A 12016-nucleotide genomic window follows, 5' to 3' on the forward strand; every position below is an offset into this window, starting at 1 on the left:
CAACAAGTGGTAATTATAACTATTGAGAGAAAAAATGGACATGCTGCAAAAGGCAATTATTGAATTTGAAATGCTGTGAATCTGAAATGCTCAGTAAGTAAAGCTAAAGAATTCCTAGATACTATTTTCATAAAATTACATGCTATGTCTGGCTAATTTACATCTATCTTGAGAGCCTAGCTTACCTGTAAAGTTTTTCAGGGAATACCTTCCTGACCCTCCATTCTGAATTGGACGTTCATGTTATAATTTTTATCATCCTATATTTTTCTCTAGTAACTCTTTAACATTTCATTTCATAATTATGTGTTGATTAGCATAATCATGTGTTTAAAACTTGTCTCTTCTAAGCTACAAATTCAAAGTGGAAGGAATCACATCTCTCATGTTCATCATTGAATCCTTAGCACCAACCACTGTACCTGGTACCGGGAAGATATTAAACAGTAATTTTGAAATGCATAACCAAATGATTACTGAACAAACCTTTTTTTTTTTTTTTTTTTTTTAGAGACAGCATCTTGCTCTGTTGCCCGGGCTGGAGTGCAGTGGTGCGATCATGGCTCACTGCAGCCTTGACCTTCCAGGCTCAAGCAATCCTTCCTGTCAATATCCCAAAGTGCTGGGATTATGGGCATGAGCCACTGCACCTGGCCCAAATATTTCTTCATTTTAAAATAATTTTCCTGAGGTGTCTCTAACTGAGGTTTAGGAAGGAGTGACAGATTTATCTCCAAATGGGTTCCAAAATTTATTTTAAGTTGGTACATTTGTCCCTGTAGAAAATAGAAAAAAGAGACCCTCAAAATAAAACAAGTAAGAGAGTACAGCACTGTTCCTGTATATAAAATTAATATGTAAAAGAAAAGATCTTCCTTAAAGAAAAGTAATGGAAAAAGTAACAAAAACCAATAGCAACAACAAAAATAAGGTACTTAGGAATAAATCTAACTGAAGAAAAGCAAGACTTATGTGGATAAAAATTATAAAAGTTATTGGGGGACATAAAAGAAGAACTACACATGGAAAGATGTACTGTTTACAAAGGGAAAGACTCAATATAATAGAGCTATCAATTTCCTAAAAATGAATCTATACATTCATTGCAAGTCTAGTAAAAACTCAACAAAGCTGTTGTGAAACTTGAAAAAAATTCTAAAATTTATCTGGAAGCATAAAGTGCCAAAAAAAATTTCAAGACAATTTTACTAAAAGGAAACTTAGAACTAAAGAGGATTATTGCTTTTTGAACCAACAAGATTAATTATATAGCCATGGTAATTAAAACAATAAATATATCAACAGAACAGAAGAGAAAGTCCAGGAAATACTCAGACCTATTGGGGAACACAGTATATGACCAAAGTGACATCACAAATCAGTAGGAAAAAAAAAGTATTCAATAAATGGTGCTGACAAACTGGGTATACAAAAGGGATAAATTAAAATTAGATCTAAAATTCGCATCATACATAAATACTTCCCAGATGGCTTAGACACCAAATATGAAAAACAAAATTTAACAACTTAAGAAATATATAGATGAATATGTTTTATAACAATAAGACTAGTAAGGCCTTACTGAAGAAGACATAAAAACTGCAAACTAGGCCGGGCACGGTGGCTCAAGCCTGTAATCCCAGCACTTTGGGAGGCCGAGGCAGGTGGATCACGAGGTCAAGAGATCGAGACCATCCTGGTCAACATGGTGAAACCCCGTCTCTACTAAAAATACCAAAAAATTAGCTGGGCATGGTGGCGCGTGCCTGTAATCCCAGCTACTCAGGAGGCTGAGGCAGGAGAATTGCCTGAACCCAGGAGGCGGAGGTTGCGGTGAGCCGAGATCGCGCCATTGTACTCCAGCCTGGGTAACATGAGTGAAACTCCGTCTCAAAACAAACAAACAAACAAACAAACAAAAAAAAACAAAACAAAACTGCAAACTATAAAGAAAACATTTTATTAAATCCAATTATATTCAAATTAAAATTTTCTGTATTACATAAGATACCATAAACGACCTAAAAAGGCTAGCTACAGATTGGGAGGTTATTTTAATTCATAAAACCAAGAAAAAATTATGAGCTAACCTAAATAAATTACATCAATAATTCAATCAGAAAGAAAGAAACAATGTAGGAGGAAATAAATAGATATGTGTACATACAAGCAATTTGAGAGAGAGCAGACACAGGTCAGTAACGTATGAAAGATTATAAATAAAATAATTAGGGTATACGTATTAATATGATGTTGGGAAACCACTTCATACGTGTTGGATCAGCAATTATAAAACATCTGAAATGCCAGGTATTGTCAAGGATTTGGGAAACTCTTACATACTGTTGGTTAAAGTATAAGTTGGGACAACCATTTTGGGGATAAATGTGGCAACATTTAATAAATTATAGGTGCTCATACCTTATAACCCTGTAATTCCCTTATGAAATAAGTTTATTTCATAAAGAAACTTTCACACTGATGAACAAAGAGATATAATCAAAGATGAATAATCAAAAATTAAACTGACAAGAAATGGCATAAATGAACATTAATAGAGCAATACATAAATCATATTTACGCAAATAAATATCATAGAGCAATTAAAATGTCTGAGTTAAATTAATCCAGGTTCACCTGAATAAATCCTGAAGACATAATTTTGAGTGAGGAAAGCCAATTGCAAAACAACACACTATCATTTATGTAAGCTTTATAGATCAAAATAACAACAGATTGCTATAAACCCAGAAAAAATGGGTTAAAGCAGAAAAACGGAAAAAGGAAAGATACACACCAACTTCAGAATAGTGGTTATTTTAGAGGAATGAGGGGGAAATGGGTGGAATCGGAAAAGGACAAAAAGGGCCTTCAACTACTCTGTAACTTTTTTCCTTTAAAAAATTCAAGGAAAGAATTGCAAATTGTCAAAATCGTTAAATTCTGGGTGGTAGGTACAAGCAGACATGTTATTCTTTGTACTTTATGTTTTTGTTTTTTGAGATGGAGTCTTGCTGTGTCACCAGGCTGGAGTGCAGTGGTGCCGTCTCGGCTCACTGCAACCTCTGCCTCCCAGGTTCAAGCGATTTTCCTGCCTCAGTCTCCAGAGGAGCCGGGACTACAGGCGCGTACCACCACGCCCAACTAATTTTTGTATTTTTAGTAGAAATGGGTTTTCACCCTGTTGGCTGGGATGGTCTCAATCTCTTGACCTCGTAATCCGCCTGCCTCAGCCTCCCAAAGTGCTGGGATTACAGGCGTGAGCCACCGCGCCTGGTGAAATATTTTATATTTGAAATAAAATACACAAAATAAAGGGTGGAGCAACTTGGTCAGATAAGGTGTACAGGAAGGTAGCCTCAGCATCGTGTGTCCTTAAATGATCCACTTTACCACATGGTAAAGTGTTCAAGAACTTTAAAACATCTGCAGTATAAGATAAGGAGCAGAATGAGCACTGACCAAGGACACAGAATATTTGGGTTCCAGTTCCAACTATTTTATCAGCTATGAAACTTTACCTAAGAAACTTAGCCACTTTGAGACTCATTGTGGCGTCCTGGGTAGTGCAAGGTTAATTACAGTATGGTTATGAAATTCCAAAAGCAACAATAGTTTGTATTTATTGAGTGTTTATTATGTATCAGGCATAACTTTGCATACTCTAGATGGATTAACCCAGCTAGTTTTGATTTTCGTACTGTCTTAGTCTGTTTTCTGTTGCTATAACTGAATACCCATGACTGGGTAATTTATGAAGGGAAGAATTTTATTTCTTCCACTTCTGGAGGCCTGAATGTCCAAGGTTGAGGGGGCCACATTGGGTGAGGGCCTTCTTGGTGGTGGGAACTCTCTGCAGAGTTCTGAGGTGGTACAGAGTATAACATGGCAAGGGGGCTCGTGAGAGATGACCAAACTAGCTTTTATAACAGACCCACTCCCATGATTACTAACCCACTTCCACAATGGCCCATAAGTGGATTAATCCCAACAACCTCCTAAAGTTTCCACCTCTCAATGCTACTGCACTGGGGACCAGGTTTACAACACACAAAATTTGGGGGAACACATTCAAACTATAGCATGTAACTGTATAATAAGTATTGAAACTGGGGATACTGATTCCTTCCACTTTATAACTTTTCAAAATTGTTTTAACTATCCTGGTTCCTTTGTATTTCTATATACATTTTAACTAATCTGTCTATATACACAAAAAAATCTTGCTAGGGTTTGGTAGAAATTGTGGTCTCCATTCCATGCCAAGATATCTCTTTTCGGAATTTGCGTTAACCAGTAGAGAAATCCGAAGGGCACCGTGTGTTTACTGTGTTGAGCCTTCTAGTCCGCAAACATGGTATGCCTTTCCATTTATTAAGATCTTTTATTTAACTAGCACTTTATAGTTTCAACATATAAGTTGTGCACGTATTTTATTATATTTATACCTTAATGTTTCTTTTTATTGAGTGATTTTAAATGGTATTATAGTTTAAAATTTTGATGTCTGCATATTCATTGTTAGTAAGCAGAAATACAACTTATGTTTCTATATTGATCTTTTATCCCGTGAACTTGCTGAACTCACTTAGTTGTAGATATATGTTGGTAGATTCCTTAGGATTTGCTCTGAAGACAATCAAATTGTGCAAAAAGTAGCAGTTTTATTTTTTTCCTTTTCAAGATTTATGCTTTTGGCCAGGCGCAGTGGCTCACGCCCATAATCCCAACACTTTGGGATGCCGAGGCAGGCAGATCACCTGAGAGGTCAGGAGCTCAAGAACAGCCTGGGCAACGTGGCAGAACCCCACCTGTACTAAAAATACAAAAATTCGCCGGGTGCAGTGGTGAGCGCATGTATTCCCAGTTACTTGGGAGTCTAAGACAGAATTGCTTGAACTTGGGAGGCAGAGGTTGTAGTGAGCCAAGATCGTGCCACTGCACTCCAGCCTGGGTGACACAGTGAGACTGCCAAAAAAAAAAAAAAGAAAAAGTAAAAGAAGAAGAACAAAAGGTGTATACTTTTTATTTCCTTTTCTTGCCCTTTTGCACTCTTATTACACTATACTGAATTGGAGTGGTGAGATGGACATTCATACTTTGTTCCAGGTCTTAGGGGCAAAGTACTCAGACTTTCACCATTAAGTAAAATCTTAGCTCTAGGGTTTTTGTTGTCGTTGTAGATACTCTTCATTATATTTAAGAAGCTCTCCTTTATTCTTATTTTTCTGAGATTTTTATTATTAATATGTGTTGTTTTGTCTAATGCTTTTTTGTATGAAGTGATATGAACATGTGATTTTTCTGCCTTAGTTGGTTAATTTGGTGGATTACATTGACTTTCAAATATTTAAGCAGTCTTACATCCCTATCATCCCTAAAGCAAACACTACTTGGTCGTGGTGTATGATTCTTTTTTCCAGGCTGGAGTACAGTGGGGCAATCTCAGGACACTGCAACCTCTGCCTCCCAGGTTCAAGCAATTCTTGTGCCTCAGCCTCCCCAGTGGCTAGGATTATAGGCGTGCACCACCACACCCAGCTAAGTTTTGTATTTTTAGTAGAGACAGAGTTTCATTGTGTTGGCCAGGCTGGTCTCAAACTCCTGACCTCAAGCAATTCACCTGCCTTAGCCTCCCAAAGTGCTGGGATTATAGGCCTGAGCCACCATGTCTGGCCTATTTTTGTATATTACTGAATCCTATTTGCTAATATTTGGCTAAGTATTTTTAATCTACATTCATGAAGACTACTGGTCTATAGGCTTATTATTATTATTTTTTACATCATCTTTGACTGGTTTTGATAGCAAAGTAATACTAGCTCATAAACATAACTGAGACATGTTTTCTTATCTTCTCTTTTTTGGAAGAGATCATGTGGGATCAATGTTGGCTATCCTTTAAAAGTTTGTAGGTGACAGGGGGGATGGAGGCAGCAAACCACCATGACATGTATATACCTATGTAACAATCCTGCAAGATCTGCACTTGTACCCCAGAACTTAAAGTAAAATAAAAAATATTATTTAAAAAAAGTGTGTAGAAATCTGACAGGTGTGGTGGCTCATATATATCTGTAATCTTAGCACTTTGGGAGACTGAGCTGGGAGGATCACAAATCTCTGGTGAAATAATCCATTCCTGAAGATATATTTTTGGAGGGGGTTAAAATTATGAAGTCAATTTTCTAATTATAGGGCTCTTCAGATTATCTATTTCTTATTGGCTATTTCTTATTGTTCTATTTTCAAATTCATTCATTTCTTTCCTCTGCATCTTCATTCTGCTGCTGAGCTTATTTACCAAGTTTTAACATTGTGATGATTGTATTTTTTATTTTTAAAAACTCTCATTTGGTTTTCTCTTCTTTCTTTTATTTCTTTGCTTAGACTTTTTTTCTTTAGTTTTAAGCATGTTTTCAATTGCTCATTGAAGCATTTTTGTTACGGTTAGATAATTGAAAATCTTTGTTAGATAATTCTAACATCTCTTTCATTGGCATCTGTTGATTTTTTTTTTTTTAAGATGGAGTTTCACTCTTGTTGCCCAGGCTGGAGTGCAATGGCATAATCTCGACTCACTGCAACCTCTGCCTCCCAGGTTCAAGTGATTCTCCTGCCTCAGCCTCCTGAGTAGCTGGGATTACAGGCATGTGCCACCATGCCTGGCTAATTTTGTGTTTTTAGTAGAGACGGGGTTTTTCCATGTTGGTCAGGCTGGTCTCGAACTCCTAACCTCAGATAATCCACCTGCCTTGGCCTCCCAAAGTGCGGAGATTACAGGCATGAGCCATCATGCCTGGCCAATTATTTTTTCATTCAGTTGGACTCTTCCTGTTTCTTGTTATGACACGTAATTTTCTGTTGAAACTTGGACATTTGGGGTATTATATTAGAGATTTCTAATCTTACTTAAACCTTCTATTTTAGCTGACTTCCATGGACACTGCTATAAAGGGGAAATAAAGGGATTCCACCTCATTATTGCAAGGTGCCATTAGAAATCCAGGTTTCCTACTTAGTCTTTGCTAGAATGAGTGGGGCTAGGGCCCCATGTCTTTTTGTGGTGTTTGGTTGGAGTAGGAGCTTATTGTCTAAAAAATTTTCTGTGTTTCTAGGCCGTTCCTTTCCTGGTCATTTTTCCAGAGAGAGAAAGCTTTTCTTCTTCTTGTATTTTTTTTGTTCTGTGCCTCTTGACATTTCTGGGTTGCTAGCTTCTTCAGCATCAGTTCTGGGATAGTCAAGCCAAAAGAAAACCCTGGGAACTTACCGCCATGTCATTCCTTGGGTCAGAAGTTCTCAGCCAGTCGGTCATTTTCTCTCCATCTTCCAGAGTCTTTATGTTTATGCAGAATGTCCAGGGTTTTCAGTTGTATTTAACAGAAAGAATAGGAAAGAAATGCACCTACTCCATCTTCCCAGGAGCAGAAATCCTTGCTCTCTGCCTTTTACAGTCACATTTTCTCAACATCCATTGCTACCAAAAGTAGCCTGCTCTTTCCGTACCATTTCCTAACTACTTGACCTATCTATTTCGGTCATTCATACAAAGATATTGAAAACAAACTCAAACTGATGACTTCTTTATCAGAAGCAATGAAAAAGAATCTGAAACTTTGCATCTACCCCCTTATTTAAAGAAATACCAAGATATCTGCACATAGCCACAGTATCAAAATGGCTGGTCAGATATACATTTATTAACATTGCTCATGTCTGAAAGCCATCTCTAAAAAAATAGAGCAGAACATTCTGGATTCCAAATGCACACATATCTCACCTTCGCTGTCACAGCATTCTAGGATAGAAGGGTCTTCCCGAATGACTGCAGTCAGAGCATTGACATCTCCGTTAGAGGCTGCCTGGTAAACCATGGTCAGATCAACTTCCTCAGATGAGTCACCTTCATGCATCAAACAGACACAAAGTGAGTGTGTGGAGCCAGTTCACTGAAAGAATAACAATACCCAAGTCGTTACCCACACAAGTGATTCAGTAAAACTTCTCAAGTGAATCCAGGCGGAAGACTGAGTCATCCTGGCCACACACTCTCTCACCACTTCTGAAGAAGGGCGGATCACTGCGTGCCATTTGTAACATCGCCATGTATTGGAAAGAAACCCGAGGGATTGGACGTCATTTGAGATTTTCTGATTCTTTCCAGGCATTCAGGCTTCTCGAAATCAGTGAGCCCAGAAGGGAAAGTGAGGCCCTCATCTTGGTTCTGCATTGCCCTTTTTGATCTGAAACATGTTCCTGTTTTCCTCAATGACTCAGTTTACCACCTTTGAAAGAGACATTGTGCTCTCCCCTCTCTGTTCTCCAGATGTACTCAGCAACCTTTACCGCCATTTTCTGTACCCTGAGGGCTGACCCTTGCCGACTGCCCCACCCAGGATCCCTCACCCTCTCGCTTGCCCATGGGAGGCACCAGCAGGAACCTGATGGGGAGAAGAGAGAGATGGGGCATTTCTTCCTGCCCTCCCCTAGTGCCGTGTTTGGTAGGAGCCACCTTTCTCCCACCAGGAGGCTCTTTCTCTGCAGAGCCAGTCTCTACTGGGCTCCCTAACACTGTCCCCTCCCATCCTCCTTAGCTGTAAGGATGGAAACGGCTTCCCATTGACGTTAGTCTGTGGAGATTCAGCATCCCTAGTTCATTCTTTCAGCCCTGCTTCATCTCTGCAAGTTGTCCCTTCATGAAAGTCTTTTCATTTCAACCACCTGGGATTTCATGAGATGGAATTCCCAGAAGAAACAGAACTGTAGACAACTCCTTTGCATTTGGTAGCCACCTGCATTTTGCCTTTGTGCACGATTGAGCCAACTAATAGTATGGTTAAAGGCAACATTAGGCCAGGCATGATGGCTCACATCTATAATCTCACCACTTTGGGAGGCTGAGGTGAGAGGATGGCTTGAGTCCAGGAGTTCAAGATCAACCTGGGCAACACAGTGAGACCCTCTCTGTACAAAAATTTTAAAAATTAGATAGGCACGGTGGTGGGTATCTGTAGTCCTAGGTACTCAGGAGGCTGAGGCAGGAGGATCGCTTGAGCCCCAGAGTTCAAGCAGTAAGCTATGATTGTGCCACTGTACTCCAGCCTAAACGACAGAGTGAGACCTTGCCTTAAAAAAATAAAAAAGGTGACAACAGAACTATGGGTCAAGTGGGGCCGGGCACAGTGGCTCACTCCTGTAATCCCAGCACTTTGGGAGGCCAAGGTGGAAGGATCGCTTGAGGCCAGGAGTTAAATACCAGCCTGGCCAATGTGGTGAAACCTCATCTCTACTAAAAATACAAAAAATTAGCTGGATGTGGTGGCACATGCCTGTAATCCCAGCTACTGGGGAGGCTGAGGCAGGAGAATTGCTTGAATCCGGGAGGAAGAGGTTGCACTGAGCCGAAATCACGCCATTGCACTCTTGCCTGGGTAACAAGAGGGAAACTCTGTCTCAAAAAAAAAAAAAGAAGATCTATGGGTTAAGTGGAACACAGGGAGGACTGGGAGGGAGTCCTGCTCGTGAAGAGGAGACCTCCAGAGGGAGGCTGTGCATGACCAGTTTACTTACACAATTCCTCCCATGCCTGTCCCCATTGCCCCTCAAGCATCAGCATAGCCATTGTTCAGGGAAGAAATACGTGTGTAAGAAAAGCTTTCTCAAGTTGTGTTTTTCTGCTAATGTGGGCGTTATGTTAAAGATACCTTTTAGTTTTCAGTTCTAATTGATCTTTAGTTGGCGGTGGTCCTAACCCTTTGGCTTGGTGTCTCTGTCCCAGTATTTTTGGGAAGTCATAAATGACTCTTAGCCAGTTGACCTGTCTGTCCCCAAGGGAACTTGTTATTGGAAATGATTCACTTATGACAACAAACTGTTTTCTTACCCAGGTAGCGTTTTGTTGTTTCCATTAGTTTGTTTGTTTGAGGCAGACTCACTTGCACGTTTGCCTGGGGACCAGAAGTGGGAGAGGACAGGTGTCAAGGTCAAATGCCACTCCTGTGATGAGCGCAAGGACTATGGAGCCAGGCAACCTCAGCAGCAGTCCCAGCTTGCATTGACCAGCTATGTGGATTGGGCCGGCTCCCTCTCCAGGTCTTAGTTTCCATGTGTGTGTTTGTTTATTTATTTATTTTGAGACAGGGTCTCACTGTGTTACTCAAGCTGGAGTGCAGTGGTGTGATCTTGGCTCATTACAGCCTCAACCTCCCAGGCTCAAGTGATCCTCCCATTTCAGCCTCCTGAGTGGCTGGGACTACAGACATGCACCACAGTGCCCAGCTAATTTTTGTATTTTTCATAGACATGGGTTTCGCCATGTTGCCCAGGCTGGTCTCTAATGATCCTCCCACCTTGGCCTCCCAAAGTCCTGGGATTTATAGGTGTGAACCACTGCACCTGACCAGTTTCTTTGTCTTTAAAATGAAGATAATAATGATGATAATTATGACAACTACCTCTCTTATAAGTTTGTTGTAAGGAAAAAAATGAGTTAATACTTAATTCTATGTGCTTTTAGAGCAAAGCCTGGGATATAATAGTGTATATACTTTGCTATGACTACTGCTACTTAAAAAAAAATTTTTTTTTGGTGTGTTTAAAAGCATAAGAAATCTGGGAAATGTGGAGCAAAAAGTCTCCTGTTGATGATGACTAGATGAAGAGTCCATACATTGCACAGAACATTAAGCCTCCATTAGGAACCTTCCCAGGATGCTACACATATTGTTAAGATGTCTCACAATGTATCTAGCACAAGAAATAGGGCCCAGAAATAGGACAAGGATGGGGCTGGTATCCAGCTGTGTGACCACGTCCAAAGATGCTGGTGGTGTCACTTCAGAAGGAAGATTTTGCTAGTGGGCTGAGGGGCTCTGTGTTTAACAGCCTGTTTATATATTATGTAATGTGCTTATATAACAGATATAAATGTATTTCCAATCCATTCATCACTGAGTGCAATACAATATGCAAGGCACATTCATCACGCTGTCAACTACATACAGCTGAGAAAAACAATAAATGCATTGCCTGATAGAATTATGATCCCCAAAATATCTTGCCAGAAGTCTAACGAGTTGGTGTTTAATCGGGCTAAAGGTAGAGTAACATATCTTAGTCCACAAAATATCTAGTTGAATTAATTGAGTCTGTAGTTTTTGCACTCAACACCCCCTCTCCCTGTTGATAAGACTAACCTGATTATTCTCTAGCGACTACTTCCTCTCCTCATCTAGCTCACAGGCTGATTCAGTGGAATTGACTACATCCCTGGTCAGGGGCAGAACATGTGGCTTAGAACTAAGACACTCAGCACTAGCAATAGCCTGGCCATGGAGACTGATTCAGGGATGTGACCCAGTTAGAGCCCAGGAAAAGCAATGATACATTTGATACGTTGACTGGGGTTGTTGAGAACAATACGGTTGCTTTGTTCTACCACTCATGAACCTGGAAGCCACCTGGCGACACCTTACCTGGTGACCTCTTTCTCTTACCAGAGAAAGGTGGAGAGCTTTTCTCTGCCCCCATGCCTTCCCCTGCACCCCCCCAAAAGAAGAAATCTTAGCCTGGCTCAATGTCCTGAAGCATTTCTCCAATGTTTTCTTCCAGTAGTTTCATGTCTTACATTTAAATATTTAATCTATTTTGATTTGACTTTTGTATATGGTGAGAGATAGGGGTCTAATTTTATTCTTCTGCATATAGATATCTAGTCTTTCAAGCACCATTTATTCAAGAGACTATTCTTTCCCCAGTGTATGTTCTTGGCGCCTTTGTTAAAAATGAGTTGATTATAAACGTGTGAATTTGTTTCTGGAATCTCAATTCTGTTCCATCGGTCTTCGTGTCTGTTTATATACCGGTATCGTGCTATTTTGGTTACAATAGCCTTGTAGTATAATTTGAAGTCAAGTTATGTGATACCTCCAGGTTAAGTCAATTTATATAGATTTTGTGTATTTGTTTGGATTTCCTTTTTAATCACTGAAAAAGTTCTGACTGATAAAACGTTTTA

General features: G+C 39.8%; 1 protein-coding gene across 1 annotated transcript in view; it reads right to left on the bottom strand.

The window, feature by feature from the left end:
* The window catches only part of ANKRD55 (ankyrin repeat domain 55), a 131363-nt gene that overhangs the window by 78900 nt on the left and 40447 nt on the right, over nt 1-12016 (bottom strand). The window contains exon 3 of the mRNA XM_017548687.2: nt 7781-7903. Coding sequence (XP_017404176.1) covers nt 7781-7903 — 123 coding nt within the window. The remainder of the gene's footprint in view (nt 1-7780; nt 7904-12016) is intronic.

This window comes from Cebus imitator, unplaced genomic scaffold, assembly GCF_001604975.1.
Source record: "Cebus imitator isolate Cc_AM_T3 unplaced genomic scaffold, Cebus_imitator-1.0 Scaffold213, whole genome shotgun sequence".
In the NCBI taxonomy this organism is placed as follows: Eukaryota; Metazoa; Chordata; class Mammalia; order Primates; family Cebidae; genus Cebus; species Cebus imitator.